This window comes from Hippocampus comes, unplaced genomic scaffold (assembly GCF_001891065.2).
Source record: "Hippocampus comes isolate QL1 unplaced genomic scaffold, H_comes_QL1_v1.1 scaffold142, whole genome shotgun sequence".
NCBI lineage: Eukaryota > Metazoa > Chordata > Actinopteri > Syngnathiformes > Syngnathidae > Hippocampus > Hippocampus comes.
The window spans coordinates 714,008-731,122 of NW_017805482.1; the positions used below are offsets into that span (position 1 = coordinate 714,008).

The window sequence follows — 17,115 nt, forward strand, 5'->3', positions numbered from 1 at the left end:
CTAATACTATACAACTTAAATTTAATTAAAAAAAAAAAAAAAGACTGAACTTTCAACCCCCAAAAAGCAACTAAGAACGAGGACATCGATCGACAGTGTTTCCTCTGTTGATTTACAACATATACTTTGGAAATCCCTGTGGGTAGTAACACGTACTCTTTGCACTTGGTCTCAATCTTCCGGTTTCCTGTGAGCTGTGTCTATATAGAGAACATCGAGCAATATGGAAATGAGCGCGTGCCTGAAGGACCGGAGCTGGACATGCCTGATCTAAGGGCAGAACAAATACTATACAACTTAAATTTAATTAAAAAAAAAAAAAAGACTGAACTTTCAACCCCCAAAAAGCAACTAAGAACGAGGACATCGATCGACAGTGTTTCCTCTGTTGATTTACAACATATACTTTGGAAATCCCTGTGGGTAGTAACACGTACTCTTTGCACTTGGTCTCAATCTTCCGGTTTCCTGTGAGCTGTGTCTATATAGAGAACATCGAGCAATATGGAAATGAGCGCGTGCGCGTCAATGATGTAATACGCGCTACTCAAAGAGGTATGAACAGAAAATGACTCTGTACGCTCAGTAGCTCCATTGCAGGTACAAAATGAGTTATTACCATCATCAAATGAATTCATATGCCTTGAATGAACTGAGATTACAAATTGGCCCCTTTTTTAAAAAAAATCATGTTAACATTTTAATGACCTCTGAATTGTAATGTACTCAAACTAATATATTTATTGGGCATTTTTAGCTGCACTATCAAACAGGTTCCAAACGAAGAGCAAAAATATCCCGATATAAAGACAGAAAATGACATTTTAGAGTTTGTTTGTTTTTTAATCTAAAATTAAGACAGTTTTTCTTAATGTAAAATGAAGACCATTTGCAATCTAGATTATTTTTTAAAAACAGTTTATTTAAAGCTTTTCAAAGAAAATAGGCAGGCAGGGATCCAAAGTCCATACCTTATTTTGCATAATTTCAAAACACAAATTTGATAGAAACAATCTTTGCCGTATTGACAGGCCAATGCGGCTGTCAATAATGTTGGTACGCAGGCAAGTGTGAACTGAATCACAGTTATGATAATAGATAGTGTACACACACTCAAATGAATAATTTAATTTGAATAACATGAGTTGGAATTCACAAAGTTTAGCAGAAGATGACAGGTCAAAGAATGCGGAGCGCGGCTAAAATTCTACTTGTACTACGCTAGACACACATGACGCTGACGTGTGCTACAGAAAGCGACTCGACTATGTGAGGAAATCTCTCTAGTCCTCCCACTCCATTTGCCTAAGCCAAGGATGCATTGTGTAACGATCAAGGTACGGGTCAAGCAGGAAGAAATCCTCGTATTCGTTCCCCAGGGGCCGTCCACTGAGGATGTACTTGATGGTTGCGGGAGCGAGGTCTGCCTTGCAGGCCAGGTAGCTGTTGAGGTTGAGCTTTGGGAGAACAGCATCAGCCAAAGTAACAGCCAGGCTCTTGGTGGTGGTGGACTGTTGGATCTCCAGGGACTTCTGCTGCAGCAATGAGCCAAAGGCCACTGTCGGCTGAGAGATCTCTTTCAACATGGACAGCCATTTGGATGACACACTGGCTGACGATGTAAATCCATGGATGGGTTGCTTCAATTCGGCTTGCGCATACTGCTGGTAGAGCAACTTGGTGGCACTTGCAGATAGGAGCCCGCTTTCAATGACCTCCTCTAAATCACCAACCAATAATTGCCGAACGATCGCCTTCCGTTTGAGGACGCACGTGGTTGACATATAGGTCGTCACTCCTGTATTAGACACGGCGCCGGTCACATTTTGTTGTACATCCAGGGACAGGTGAGATTTTTGTGTGTGTGTGGCGGGGCATGGCATCATGCACAGCCAAAAGCACAGCAGTCAGGAAAGCAAGTAGCCTATCAATGCATTCCGCGCCACCATGCTAGCCATTTAAAAAGCGGGACACCTTCAGGATAAATGTTATGGCGACAGCCCCGAATACCGGCGCAATGGTTAACTGCATCCTAAACCCAGCAGCTGATCCCAAGCCAGACAAAAGTCAATAGCATTGAAGCTGATATGAGATTGCGTTTACAGCCATGCGGCGTTCATGGAAAGCAATTTTACCTAGCTTGAAGGAACTCAGGACAACGCGGTTCTCAATAGGGAGTGGCTTCCTGAAGTTGTTGATGAGCGGCACGGCGATGGCTTGGTTTGCCGAGGAGGCGAAGAGGGTTGTCGTCAAAGTGTCGTACTGCAAACGTGAGAGAGACAAAGAAATGTTAAATTGAAGTGTTCAGACGGCCGATTTGTACAGAAGGGTAAATAAGTCACCTGAGCTTGAGAGACAGTGATAGGATTCTTGAACACTGTCCACTGCACACTTTGATAGCAAGGCGGTGTCGTCAGAGAACCGTCGTAACGGAAATACTCATCCAGACGCTGAGGCATCAGCGTTCTGATGTCAAAAGCCGGAATGTTGTGGCTGTTTGCTATGATTAAAAGGAGAGGTCATTCCTATGCGCTCCACATAAACACCCGTGACAAAGCAAACCGTGTTTGACTCACATTTCTTGGGGATTTGAGTGAGATATGAAAAAATGTTGTCATAGCCTGGACTGAAGGCCCCAATCTGTAAGAAAGAGTAAGATGCTCACACGGTCAGATCTTCAGAGTCAATCCCAAGAAAAAAGGTCTAAAGCTCGTCACCTCGATGAAGACCCCCAGTACAGCCAGACCGTCAGATTTGTCAAAAGCCATGGATACATTGGGGTATTTTTCTGAATTGTAGTGTACAATGTGCAGCTGTAAGAGAGGAGAGAAATGGGCTATGATGAAAAATATTTTTTTGCATTTTGTTCTGCTTACCCAGGTCGCGGGGCAGCAACCTGAGTAGAACACCAAAGTCACTCCTGCATGACCGGTCACCTGAGGTCGCCTCCCAGACGACCTCGCCAGGGAAGGCTTCCAAAACAAACTCTGAATCCGTAAACGTCACCTTCCACTCTCCCTGACTTCAGTGATCCCACAGTTTGATGAAACCCAGGAATAGACCATCCAAAAATAGCACAAATGACTTTTTCAGGCTACCAAACCTGACATTGTTGGGCAACAATATTCTATTTTTTGTGATGCGCCGTAGTCATGCTCGTCTTTTCTATCAAATAGCAGAATTATATGCCAATTTCTGGGAATCAAAGAGTCCATGAGTCCGAAAACAACATGTCATCAAAGTGTGGTTGTGGATTTTGGAGTGACTTGAAAGGACATATTGAAGACTGCGTCCCTGTGTCCACTGAGACATAGACCACAACACCTTCCTTAGATGTGGCTCTGCAGGCGCTGGCACACAGCCTTGTGGTGGCACAGGTAAAAAAATAAATAAAAAAAGCTCAAGTCATTTCTGCGTCAGACAGTTAACGCATTTTTGGTACACATGTTTTGTACATTATGTGAGGCCGTCTGTTGTCAAATTGTGTACAATAATGTTTGGGTATGTTCCTCCAGGGCTCGCTGGGTACAAATGTGAACTGTGGAATGTGGGTGAAAATAAAGCTTGGAAGGCTTTACTGAGCACAGTTGTAAATACAGTACGCGGGACAATTCTCAAGGGGACTGAAAGTGATGGTACAAGCAGGTTCTCATTTCTGAACATGACTGAAACTTTTCTTTTAACTTCCTAAGACTCGAAGTGGAACATGCATGGGTTTTATTTTTATTTTATTTTTTTAAATATTGAAACGATGAGATGAGTTGGGTCAAATCTTGCAAAGGCAGAACTAATTGGTTCTGCAGTTCAGGATCATCTGCCTGTCGAGTTTTACATGTTACCCATCAAGTGAGACTTGTGCATAGATGCGATTGGTGCATTTGCATTCGATGCCAGTGAGTTTTTGTTTACCTCTGCTGCATACCGCTTACTGTCAACCGTGTGCTCAGAACCAAGAGGACTGGTTTTGGAGCCCCAGTGAATGTGGAGCTGAGCTGCAGTGTAGCGTTGAGGGAGGCCGGAGATAGTCATCGTTGAGGGAAGAACTACTTGGACTGTGGAGCAGATGACACAAAAGCCAGTTATTTCTTTCATTATCCGTGAATCATGAAGCATTAAGTGAAACTCTTCAATGCACTAATGAGAGCATAGATTGCCACAGAAGTTGATTTGGGAGCTAAAGCAGAAAATAATGTGGGCTCGTTGTGTTTGTTTGTCCATTGTGTGTTAATTGCCAAATTCAGAGTGGCTAAGGGGATTAAATGGAGCGGTTCTAAAATGCTTCGAATCTGGTCGAATGGCCATGACGTGGGGTCCCCTCAAGGGTCAATCTTTGGACCCCTTTTGTTCAGCCTGTATGTTACCCTTTGGTCAACGGCTTTAGAATACCATGTTTATGAAAGTCCCCAAATGACAGCAGTTCTATGAATGTGTGGCATCACTGTCGAAAGCAAATTTACTACTGAATGAACCAAAATTGTATTCAGCCAAATCTATACAAAACTAAATTTTTTTAGCAATGAAGAAAAGAGGATTGCTATTAAAAAAAACTTGGAGTCACTGTTTTTAGAAACCAAAGACCAAGTCAGAACTCTTGAGGTGCCTGACTTTCAGCAGTCATATCAAATCAATCATAGAAATTGCCTTTTACCAGCCGAAAAACAAATCCAAGGTGAAAGGCTGCATGCTCCAGGCAGACAAGGCAAAGCTTCTCCATGCTTTTATCTCCAGTAGACTTGACTTGTAGTTGAGCGAACCAACTCTGGTTGCTGATGTGAAGATTAACCAGACCAACTGCAGTGTTGGCATAGTTAGTAAGTAATTTTTGCTCTTATTTCCCAAAATAAATATGGGACTCTTTCATTTTGGTGAAATGACTGCGAGAAGAGTTAAAAGTGGTAGATGTAAAAAAAAAAAAAAAACAAACGGATTTTCGTATGCGTCATTTATGGTGATTATGTTCACATCACGTTCATGTACTTTTTAATTTATTTCTGGTGCCCATCCAAAAATAAGTGTAATGTTGGCGCACATTACCTATATTGAACTGGGTTTAGAGAAAGACTTACCAAGCGCACAGTTGGGACACAAAACTGTAAGGCATGTTTGTTTTAGTACATCCTTGTACTCTGTGTTTTGTTTAATTGATTTATGTGCACTGTATACTGTATGTCTATGTTTTGGCAACATGTAAAACTGTATATTTGAGTATGTTTGGGTCCCGGGGAGGAAACACAATTCTAATTTGGATCTACAAATGATAAGGTTTGGAAAAACCTGCTTTGGGAGACTACGCCATCCCCCAAAATGCATTTCAACGTGGATTAAATACTCACATGAATGTCCGCTGTTTGTCAGATTCAGATTACGTCCGCCCGTCAGATCATAGTTCTCAAGCACAATTGGGCGTAAGGATGCATCAAAGATCAGCTTCGCTGTCTTGAAGGCAATTGGAGACTGCAAAGGCCCAGCACAGTAGGGAAAGTGTTGGTTCCAGTGGCTTTCTCCATCTCGGCCTGTAAATAGAATCAATATAAATCCATCCATGCATTCTTCCAATTTCTATACAACCCGGCTGAACCCAACTGACTTTAGGTGCGAGTAAATCACAGGGCGATTTGGAATGAGCTGGAACTGATCCCATGCCAGCTGCAAGAAGGTCAGCTATGTGAACAAATGGCCTCCGTCAAAGGCATTTTGACATAAATCTGTATTTCAACCCAAATGTAATTTGAGCCCGAGCTAAAACGGCTTGTCTTGAAATGACTGTGTTTCTTCTTGCATGAATTCCATTTTGGGAGTGGCCTTCGTGTGTCCAAATAATCACCAATTTTGGGAAGTGCATGTAAGCTGGTGAAACAATGTAGTTCAGTTGAACCTCAACGAACCCCTCCACCCCCACAAAAAGTATGAATACTTACCAGTAAATAGTGATGATCTCGTATTAATATACTCACAAATGGACTTACTCGGTATGAAATGTGGGCCTGTTTAACCCTTTCATGCACCCTGTAACCCGATAACATGATGAGCTGTCCACTGTATTAACCGCTGCCTCTTAAGGGGTTAGTTGAGCACAAAGCTGATATTTCCGTAGGAAGCCATGACTTAGAATATTTTTTGAACGGCAAAGTGGATACACGGGGTTTATTATATCGTCTTCCATCTAACACAAAAGCATTTCGTTTTTCTGCCTGTCACGATATGTCACTGACATGGATAATTTTCCCCCTGCGTGATGATTTCTCACAGCACGCTCGAGTGTCATGCCAGACCCGTTTGGGAATCACAGCTCGGAGCTAAGCACCAGTTGCAGCGATGCACGATTCCAAATAAGGTTCTTGATGAAAGGGAAACGGAGTAAATATATGTCACAATGTTGCATGAATGATGGCCTACTAAATACTGCGTCGATAATCAACATTACCAACTGAATGCGAAAAAGCTTCATTGTGTGAACACGAGGACCAGGCTGTCGTGTGACAACCCTGTCCAAATGAGAGGTTTCTACCCAAAAAAAAAAAAAGCAAAGAATGGCTCCAAAAAAATCAAGTTGTGCCTTTCACAAGATGAGCTCCGCGGCTTCGCAGTGTCTCTCAACATCAAGTGGAAAAAAAGGCGTGACAAGAAGACAGACACGGGAATTCAAATGTACGTGGAATGAAAGTCACGCTTGTGAACCCGACGACCGTGTCTCCAAATTGAAGCGTCATGTTTCGTTTTCAGTGAAGCTATTTGTTCCAGATGAATTCACCCCCCCCAAAATGCCTTGTGCCCACTTTTGTGCCCACTTTAGAGATGACTGAAGCACCATGAAATGATGCAATTCTGATTCTATAAAATGACACAATCAACCGATATGTGCAGTGCGAAAGACAAGAATCACTGACATCTTTGCCTTGGACCTCAAGTTTTGATCGGGGGCGGTCGATGAGTCAACTGTGCACTTGTCATGTGGCCTCCATTTGGCCAGAGTCTTGACCACTAAAATGACCCTTTGAATGCTTTCAGCCTATAACTGAGGGAGAACTCTTTCTTTTTCTTGACCATTTTTTCCCAAGCGTACATGACGCAAGATGGTTTCAAAGGGCTTCAATTGAATGTCTTGATTGTTCCTAATTCGTAGGTACACTAACTGCAGATGTGTGATTAGTAGCACTGCGTAAGGACTCATCCGCTCTTATTAATGCCAAACCACAGCTGTGATTAAAACAGGGACCATCAGATCTCCTAATTATAAGATTGACTCTCGTTGGCACATGAATAACGGTGTAGGAAATAAATTGAACAAAAAACATTGAAACAATACAATACTAATGACTATTTCTGAAGTAGTATGGATGAAACAAGCCAGAAAAATATGTAGAATAAACTTCAGATTGGGTCACTAAATGTAACATTGGGTTCAACTTTTGAGAAGCAGAGCCACAATAATCCAAGGTCAGGATACGAGAAAGGCCAATATTGTATTATGGAGGATAAAGAAAATGCACTTTTTTTTTGGCTGATATTAATTTCACAATAATAATTATTAAAGCAATTTATGGTACATAATGACTGGATATCCATTTATTTCCACCTACGACTTAAGTCAGATAATAACCTTTGCACAAATGAAACTGAACCCTTCACCAGGTACTGTATAACATGTAGAATTTATTTTAGAAGAACAATGAAGAAAAAGTTAAAAAAAAAATCTGATAATCAGACTTACTGGTATAGCCCCAATTGGTCCCTGAAACAGACAAATAGATTGCATTGTAAATTAATATGCAATTAGGGGAACACAGGTTAATTTTTAAAGGTTCAAAAGAAAAAACAGTCACTCAAAATCCAAATCACCAGCAAAAAAAAAAAAAAAAAAAAGGCATTTATTGGACAGTCATAATAAAGTTGTCCCTGAAAGCATCTTACCATAAACCACGGCCACTTGCAGTAAAAGAGCGAATGGTGTGAGGCTCAAAGGCAGCATGGTGGTGTCCTCTGGCTTTTGTGGATCGGTCCGTGCAGCAAACCACAAGCCTCCACACCGCTTTTAAGCGCACGTTGTCTCTCATTGTAGCCTTTATTGACGTCACAGTCACAACAACACCAGCCCACTGTGTCTTCTTCTCAACGCGCTCTGTGACAAGTCCACTGCTTCCACGCAATTTCAAGTCAAGTGCCTCTGGCCAAGTGTGCGCTTGCATGAGTGTGTGTTTGCAGTTTCTTCTCTTCTTGACTTAACTTCATCTATTTCTACTTGATTGACAGGCTTGATTTCTGTCAAGCACAGATAGTCTTCTGACATTGTGAAAACGTTGTGTTACACTCGTGCACACTTAAGTCTGTCCGTATTGGCAGAAACAAAAAGATGATTTCCAAGTTAGAATTTAAAATTAAATAAATATTCAGGCTCCAAAATGCCATTACTGCAGAAACAAACTTGCCGCCATTTTGTTTTATCCCCTTTCACTTCATTACTTCACTTGTAACCGCATCCAGATAAGTCAATCTTATCTGAGATCACTTCAGGAATGAAAAAGTTTCACAAATTTGTAACAATGTAAGTGACTCCACACACACACACACACACACACACACACACACACACACACACACACACACACACACACACACACACACACACACACAATGCTATCGTTCCGTTTCACATCACAATCATTGATTTGGGGGGCTGAGTCAACTTCCAAGTGTTGACCACACACTTAACGATATGCCGTCGGAAATACTGAACATGCACCATTTTCGAAAGCCGGCCCCCAATGATTTTCCAGTTCGAGGAGGAAAAATCCCCCCCACCCCACCCCACAGGATAATTGCTCGAGATAATCTTTTCGAGCCATTCGACAATCGGGCCAACTTTGATTGCAAGTCAAGGAAAATGCCCAAATGTGGCCCCATTGATAATATGTCAGTCAAACCTGCTCAGGTGTGCAGTTCAGTGCATTGGTAGCACTCTTGAGAATGCCTGATTTTGGAAACCAAGCAGGTTCAGGCCTGGTTAGAACGTGGATGGGAACCGCGTGAGGCTCCCAAATGCTGTAATTTCCCCAACGTGGTGGCATCAAACCAATAAAATGACAATAAATTATATTCACTTACTCATCTACTTGTGGTAATCTGCCTTGTCAGTAAATGTACATAGCATTTCACTTTGCTGCATTGCTTCTATTTCATATATGTGAATTTTTTATTTTTTTTTTGGGCCAGTCGTTTGCCCACGGTCTTCAGAATCAATCGTACTAGCAGATGAAACTGAAACTCTTATCTCATTCTCTAATTCTAATGGTACTGTTTCTTCAACCAATCAAGATTTTGAAGTTGTCCTCACGGCGGCCAGAATGCTGGCTCTCGATGATGTCAGTGATTTTCCTTCCTCTGAGTGGCTGATCAGAGCAAAATTTATTGGTGCAACCTCGATTAGCAAAACGTGAACTGCGCATGCACGCACGTACACTGCTGGAGTCTACCTGACCCCACGTTGGTCCGTTAACGTTTGTTTCGATTGAAAAGGTGCAGGTGTCGGTCCAAAGGTCAGCCTCGAACGCCCGCTCACACAGTCGTTTACAACCAGGAATCAGTGGGCGAGAGACAGCTCAGAGGCAAGCCGCAGGATGAAGCACTTATTACTTTTTGCCATTACCTTTGCTGCATTTCACCTCAGCTATTCTAATATCCCAGGTAGGTCCCTTCATTTTCCAATTAAATAAAATAAAAACTACTCTTAACCTAACTATCAAAAAATATGCCGGGCAACCAGTGTATGGTTGTTATTGAGAAATCTGTACTTACGTTGTAAAACTGTTAAAATTGAATGCATGCTTCATTTTAAGCGTAATCATTTTTAGTCAAATCTAAACCAAGGTAAAAGCAGACCTTTGTGTTGAATTGTTACAAGATGGCGGCCACAAAAAAAAAAAAAAGTTGATACATTGGACAAAACTTACCATTGTATGTTTTGTTTTTCATCTCAAGAGGACATCAATTAATGTGAGGTCATTTAAAGCTTTGACTTTGAGAACAAACCCAACAGAATGTTTTCACTCAAATGAAAATTTTGCAGAGCGCTTTCCATTTTCTCTCTCGCTTATTACTCACGACAATCATGGGTGAGCTTGAGCCTATCCCAGCTGACTTTAGGCAAGAAGCTGGTACTTTACCCAAAAATATTCACGTATTTACACATTGGTAATGATGATGACTAACATATAAACCAAAGTTACAAACAATGTCTTGACACCTCAACCCCAATGACTAACCAAAGAATCATCGTGGGACAAGGCTCTTTGTATTACTTTTCATTCAAAATCGAGTGAGTTCTGAATTTGTTTTTTTAAAAGTTGGGATAATATATGAAACCGATGCCCCTTTGAAGGACTGTGAGGGAAGGAAGTTTAAACGTAGCATTTTTATTGCCGTTATAAAAAGAGGGAGTGATGAGGTTAAACATTTATAACAAGCGGTGCATAGAAGATATCACAAGCCTGTGCAATGCTCATGTTATCACTGAACACAATTTCTTTTTTTAAACCCTCCAACAGACTTTTGCCACTTAGCCGATGATGAAGGTTTCGGCACGAAGTTCATCATTGCTTTGTACTACGACGCCGCCAACGACCAGTGCAGCCCGTTCATATACAAAGGCGAAGGAGGCAACGACAATCGTTTCCTAAACGAACGGGAATGCATGAAGAACTGCTCGGCCCATATCGAGCGCAGCTACCCATTAGATGGTGAGATTAGGTGGCGGCTCCTAATTGGTCGATTTGTAATTTTACGATGGTTCAAAGTAGATTCCCTTGGCGGTGCACCGTATATGATGACGTTGAATCATTAACATCATTGGATGATGGGGTTCGTCCTCATTAGGGTTTTGCGTGAGCTGGAGCCTATCTCAAGCCGGGTACACCATGACAGGGCGCACAAAGAGAAACAACCATTAACATCAAGGAGCGAATTAAATGTTTGAATTAAGCGAAGCTACATGTTTTTGGAATGGAATTTACAGTACAGTTGTACTTTTCAGTAATGTAGAACTGTACTCTACCACATTAGGAGTATTAAAGTTTCATATTTGATGGGTTGTCAAATCACCCCCCAACTTGTTGGTTCGAGGAATAAATAAGATTTTGTGTCTGTGAGAATTTTATGACATGCAGGTGTCTGTCCTACCATCCTGCTGCTGTTAATATTTAAAGACCTCATTTACTGCCATGATGTAGCCGCCTCGTAAGCCAAAAAGAGAAACCGATTGTTGAATTAACGTTTGTCAAGACTGTGCAGTGGTATCTTTGTAAAGGCTGTATTCCTGCTACGTTCGTTTCATTGGATGGTTCAGATGTAAAGTACCTTTCGCGCACCTTAGGTCGACAAACACTTGACTGCTGCACATTTATGTGGAAAACACTCCACCACGTGGTAAAGCGAAGAAACGACACTCTGCATCTGAATGCTTTGAACACCTGACCTTGTTTTGCATTATCAGAGGCCGATTATTATTCGTTTTTCCCCTCCACTGCTAGCAAGGGAAGCTTGCATGTTGAAGAAGCTCGGTGGTGGATGTAACGGCAACTTTCTGAGATTTTACTACGATGCAGTGCATGGGAGGTGCAGAAAATTCTTTTGGACAGGCTGCCACGGAAACGGAAACCGATTTTTTGACGCAGACAGCTGCAACGCTACCTGTGCCGGTGTCTTCGGTGAGTGTGGATCTTCCCCCAAACTTGATTGTACGTTTCAAGCAGATCTAATGGTTTTTCCATGTATTCTTAGAAGAAGGAGAGGAAGAGGAGGAGGATGAGTCGGACACGCCAATCGGTAGGTAAAAACAGTAAATTACAAAACCCCAGACATGACAGGGGTGAACAAAGTTCAACCATAGCCACTAAATAGGTATACTATGCATATACACCTATTTTGTGGCCCAAAATTTTTATTTTGTGGTCATGTTGTAGTCCCAACTGAATTTTATGCCTCCGAGTCATGCCTGGTCCACCGTAGTAAACATTTACTCACTTGATGGTCATCTTCAACAGCAATCATCTGTGGAGTCTTGATAGGAGTCATCGTCACATCGATCATCATAACGATCATCGTCTTGACTGTTCAGTCTCAGTAAGAGCAACCTTTTCAATGGGGTCGGGGGAATACAAGAAGATGGTTATTTGATTACGTGTCTGCTGTAACTTCAATCTGTGCTCCTCCTGCAGGAAACAGCAGAAGAACGCCCCGGCAAAAAGGAGAGATGAACAGCCTGAAGTTCCTCTCAGGGAGCAGAGTCTTGAAATGGCATAATCCAATCAACACTTTGTGTGTGTGTGTGTGTGTGGGGGGGGGGGTGTTAGGTGTTGATACCATACTTTCTACTGTATGTCTTGGATCATGATAACGGTGCATATGTATTTTCGTCATTTGTGACGACATGGAAGTATCCACCCACCGCAATCATAAAGGGAACATCAATGTATTCATCGTTAACAGTGATGCACTCTCATGAGTGACATTCTAGTTCAACGCCTTCACTTTAGCAACAAATATGATGGTGGCTTTTGACTTTTGCAGGTTTGTACATGAGTAAGTCATACCATTTTTTTTGGGGGGGGGGGGGTTGTTTTTTGTTTTATAGGTAGGGGAGACCGGGGTTTGATGTCACACTTTTTACACTTTGAGATATTTCTTGGAACCAATACATCATATATAAAGAAAATGTGCACCAAATGAAACAACAAAGTCTCAGGTATATATTTTGTATTGCTGTCATTTATATATTTCGTGCCAGTGCTGAGTTATTAGCAATCAAATTGAGAGTGTGACCATGTGACATTTTGCCCCACCATCAGCTATGTTGTCTCATTAAATGGGGTAAGATGTAACACTGGATTTTGCAAAAAAAAAAAAAAAAAAAAAAAAAAAAAAAAAAGACAAAATTATCAGTGTTCTCCTTTTTTCCTCCATTTGAATGGGAACATCAAAGTCAGACTAAGAATATGCTTATCACTGAGCTTGAAAATTTCATGAAACATAGCCATTGAATTAACCTTTAACCGAAAATATTTTAACTGAAAATTTCTGGCTATGCACCTGCACCCAACTTTAATTAGATACCCAATTCCAAGGAAGTTGGGCCGTTGTGTTAAACATAAATAAACACAGAATACAATGTTTTGCAAATCCACGTTTAACCTGTATTTAATTGAATACGCTTTTTGGGAGGCACTACCTTCTACGGAGACAAACAGACTTCTGCCTGGAGCTGGCTCCGTTACTGTCACTTTTAAAATACCGGTTGTAAAAAAATAAAAATCCTGAAATGTTACCTGAGCTATTGTAGTTCCATTTGGCGATATCGCTATTAGTTCTATTGGAAGTGAATCAAATGTTAGTTTCCTTACTACTACCTTATAGTCGCTTTTTCAAATTATTATGAGTTGGATTGTGGAGTCACAGAACTTTTGTTTTACTTCAGGGCGTCTATTATCTTCAAAAATATTTTGTTACTTGTGATTGACTGGCTACAGGCTGTAGGGGGCGCCACTCTATAATAAATGTGCTACAGTATTTGGAAACATGCACTTGTCAGAATGGACAGGCAGCTCTTCATGATTAGGTTAACTTCCTCAACCGTCCTCTCGTTTTTTATGAAATTCTTTATAGGGTTTTTGGCACTTTAAAGCCCCTCCCACCACAAACTGGTAGTACTGCCTCGGTCACTAAACCTGTCCGGTCCTATCGTTAGCTGTTGAATCTTCTCATCCAGTCCACATCAATTCTAATCCAATGCTTATGTAACGTTACTGTTGTTTTATTTTAACTATTCTGGATTAATTTTATCAATTTTTTTCACTTTCTGCATTTCCAATCGATATCCATCACAATACATATAACTACAGATGGCGATACCAGGCAGCCAAAGCAGACAGGTTGGAAAAAAAATAGACACCTGGAAATTATAACTGGTAATGCAGTTATATTCAAGCAACATGAAGGCAACATGAGATGGTATGAAAACAGGAAGGTTAAAAATAAAAACTATTCAGATTGCCTTTATCTTTTCAGCCAGTTTGTTGGCGGAGAGCTGTGTGTTATGGAATGTTGGCGGCATTGTAGTGTATCATGGGTGAAACTCCTCTACAACAAAACCTACATGGGCGAAAATACCCCTAGTGTGAAAAAATTTTCATACATGAAAGCCATTCCCACTTTTCTGCTCCCCCTACAACGAAAAGTCCCCCTGTTCCGTTATGCGTAATCTTTTTCTCTGCTCTGGCCTCACAACGAGATTCACTACAACGAAAACAAGCCTTCCGCAAAAGTCTAATCCAACCTCAGCATGCCACAGCGACCTCTACTACTGCTTTGTTCGGAAACGGCAACAGCAACCACCACATTGGTTTACACATGCACAGTACAGGAAAAATTTGTTGTTAGTTTCAGACGCAGCACGAGCGTTGCATTACTAAAATGGCGACAAAACGGACCTTTGCATACCACGGAGTTAAGAAAAGAAAAGCTTTAATGCTTGAAGACAGGATAAAGGTAATAAAAATGAAAGATGGAGGAAGCAAAATAAAAGACATTATGCAATAAATTGATGTAAGTGAAAGTAAATACTGATCGTAAATTTCACAATTTCTTTCCCTTTTTTTCTTTCTACGCTGGCTATATGAAGTGTCAAATAAATGTATGCTCATACTTATGCACTATTGGAATAAAAATAAAAAGTACACATATACGTTTTTTGTGTGTGTTCATGTGTACGTCTGAGATAAAATTTGCTACAGTGAAAAGTCTCCTGTTGTGAAAAATTTCTTGCTGCAAACATGATTTCGTTGTAGAGGATTTTCACTGTAGAGCGTTTTCATCATTTTCTATGCCTTCATCGTGTTACAAACATTAAAAAGTCTTGCCTCTATTTCCTCACCGTGTATTACATTAAAATGCAATTTTTTGCAATTGCAAATTTCTCCAGTGTGGGACAAATAAAGGTTATCTTATCTTATCTTATAAAACCTTGAAACATAAACCCAATTAAAAAGCCCGTTGAACTGATACATGGTGTCATTGGATCTGGGGCCTCTAAGGGGCAATGTTGCGCCAGACGTGGCTGATCCCCTTTCCTCAGCCTATTGTCCCGCTCCAAAATGCGCCCTAGTGCAAGTGTGTGTCGGCAGGATGGAAACGGACCACTACACGGCGTACGGCAGCCACTAGGGGCGCTGGTCCCACTTCAACGACAGCACGATGACGCGTGCCAAAGAAGAAACGCTGAGGACGGCCAAAGGCGTACGTTCTCTTCTCGACGGAGAAGAATGAACAGGCGGCGGTTGCGCCGGACACGTGCCCTGCAGAGGTGGACGCGCAAGTGGTTTTGGACGACCGCTCGGCACTGGAGAGGTCACCGTTACAAAACGCAAACACAGCTGGACCAGAGAAATCGAAAGCAGAGAGAACGCGATCAGCCCAGGGCTCTGCGCACGTGAATGATATTCAAACTGAGACGCAATCAATCAGACCAGTTTTGTTCTTCACCGCAGACACACATCACAACCTTCGCGCCATTTTTTTTTCAGTATCCAAAAGTCATCATCACAAAGTGATTAGGTGTCTTTTAGGATGTTGTTTTGCATTCAAGCCCTTGGTGTTTTGTAGTTTAATGGATTTTGTATCCAATTCCAAATGTTATTGTTTCACTGAATGGTTAAGGTTTTAGTCTTGGAAAACATTCGTTGGTCCAAAGTTTGACCCAGACTGACCAATATCTTTTAGTCAGACACTGCCATCATACAATCAGTTGGAGTCTGCCTTATTTTGATGCTTTCTCATGTTCTCCACCGACACTTAACCTCTTATGTGTGGTATACACATCCCGAAATTTTTAATTTTCAAACTGACAAACCCCACACAAGGATGTGTGTTCATTAATATTGTACAATTTTAATATTTACGAATTCTGAACAAATCAGAGAGGAGAAATCAATCGTAACACACGGCAGGCAACATGATAATCTTTGAGAAATCCAACTATCAGGTCTTTTTAGCTTTGACCTGAAGGTCAAACATTTGGCCTGAGTATCATGTGAGTACCCTGCTTTACTGATGTGGGAGCTTGTAGCCTTTGTTTAATTGAAATACTTTCATGACTGAAAAAAAAAAAAACTCATTCATCATGACCAGAATGAGAAAGATAGCATTTTGTTTGTACTTTTACTTTTACAGCAATGATAAATACGTTGAAAATGCTATTGGTTGGGGGAAAGGGCTTTGTGGATAGCAGCGTTCATTTATTTTCATTGATTCAAATAAATTAAAAATGTAAAACCACAGCTGTTTTGATTGTGAAAAATAATCATTGGTGCTGCCTGAAATTAAAGAGGCAACTGAAGAATACACCGGTTCAGTGTGCATACTAATGCATTCCAGTTAGAAATTCTAATGAAGCAAGCTCATTTTGTTTTTTTTGTTAAACGAGTTGAAGCCCAGTCTTCTACTTGGAATCGGATGTAGCCTTTAATGTTCAAGAGCAACATGGAAAGTGCCGGTGACCCTTTGTTGTTTGTCCTCCACACACTCATAGACTGGAAAAGATTCAGTGCATCTTTTTGCTCAACACAAGAACATGCTGCTGCTCTCACGTGGCTCACGACACACTCCTTCAAAACATAGATCTTTTTTTTTCTCTCTCTACCTCTGACGCAGTGATGCTGTATGCTCAGCTCTAATGAGCTCACATTGAAGTGTTTTTTTTTTGTTTTTTTTATTCCCTCGCTGGTAAAAGGACATTGTGGCACAGTGAGTCACGATCCAGAATGTATTCCCGGCACTGATGTTTCGCAATGTCCTACGTGTGTGTGTGTGTGTGTGTGTGTGTGTGTGTGTGTGTGTGTGTGTGTGTGTGTGTGTGCGTGTGTTTGCGTGTGTGTGTGTGTGCGCGCACGTGTGCGTGTGTTTTTTAACTGATCGAGAGTAGAACAGGACATGACTGGCAGCGTAGTCTGCGATGATGACTCGGCCATAATGGCATGTCCTCTTCACTGCCATTTAGCAATTTGGAACATTCACTGGGTCACGGATTCACCTTTAGAGAAAGCATGGAATAACAAACACCATGTGACATTC

The 17,115-nt window shown here is 41.3% G+C and overlaps 2 protein-coding genes across 3 annotated transcripts; one reads left to right on the forward strand and one right to left on the reverse strand.

The window, feature by feature from the left end:
- Window positions 1-913: 913 nt before the first annotated feature.
- ca12 (carbonic anhydrase XII) lies at window positions 914-12,095 on the reverse strand. 2 transcript variants are annotated; one of them, XM_019875961.1, is made up of 10 exons: window positions 12,016-12,095; window positions 7,912-8,259; window positions 7,712-7,732; window positions 5,334-5,513; window positions 3,910-4,052; window positions 2,718-2,813; window positions 2,577-2,640; window positions 2,343-2,500; window positions 2,136-2,262; window positions 914-1,798 (listed from the first exon to the last, which is right to left on the reverse strand). In XM_019875961.1, the coding sequence occupies exons 2-10, from the start codon at window positions 7,967-7,969 to the stop codon at window positions 1,284-1,286; spliced, it is 1,362 nt and encodes a 453-aa protein (XP_019731520.1). In that variant the 5' UTR covers window positions 7,970-8,259; window positions 12,016-12,095; the 3' UTR covers window positions 914-1,283. The 2 variants fall into 2 exon arrangements, with proteins under 2 accessions (XP_019731520.1, XP_019731518.1); XM_019875959.1 differs by lacking the exon at window positions 12,016-12,095 and having other exon boundaries at window positions 7,912-8,576.
- Window positions 9,241-12,532, forward strand: LOC109519436 (boophilin-G2). Its single transcript, XM_019875963.1, has 6 exons — window positions 9,241-9,681; window positions 10,542-10,733; window positions 11,523-11,699; window positions 11,773-11,817; window positions 12,036-12,114; window positions 12,210-12,532. The coding sequence occupies exons 1-6, from the start codon at window positions 9,615-9,617 to the stop codon at window positions 12,292-12,294; spliced, it is 645 nt and encodes a 214-aa protein (XP_019731522.1). The 5' UTR covers window positions 9,241-9,614; the 3' UTR covers window positions 12,295-12,532.
- Window positions 12,533-17,115: the final 4,583 nt, after the last annotated feature.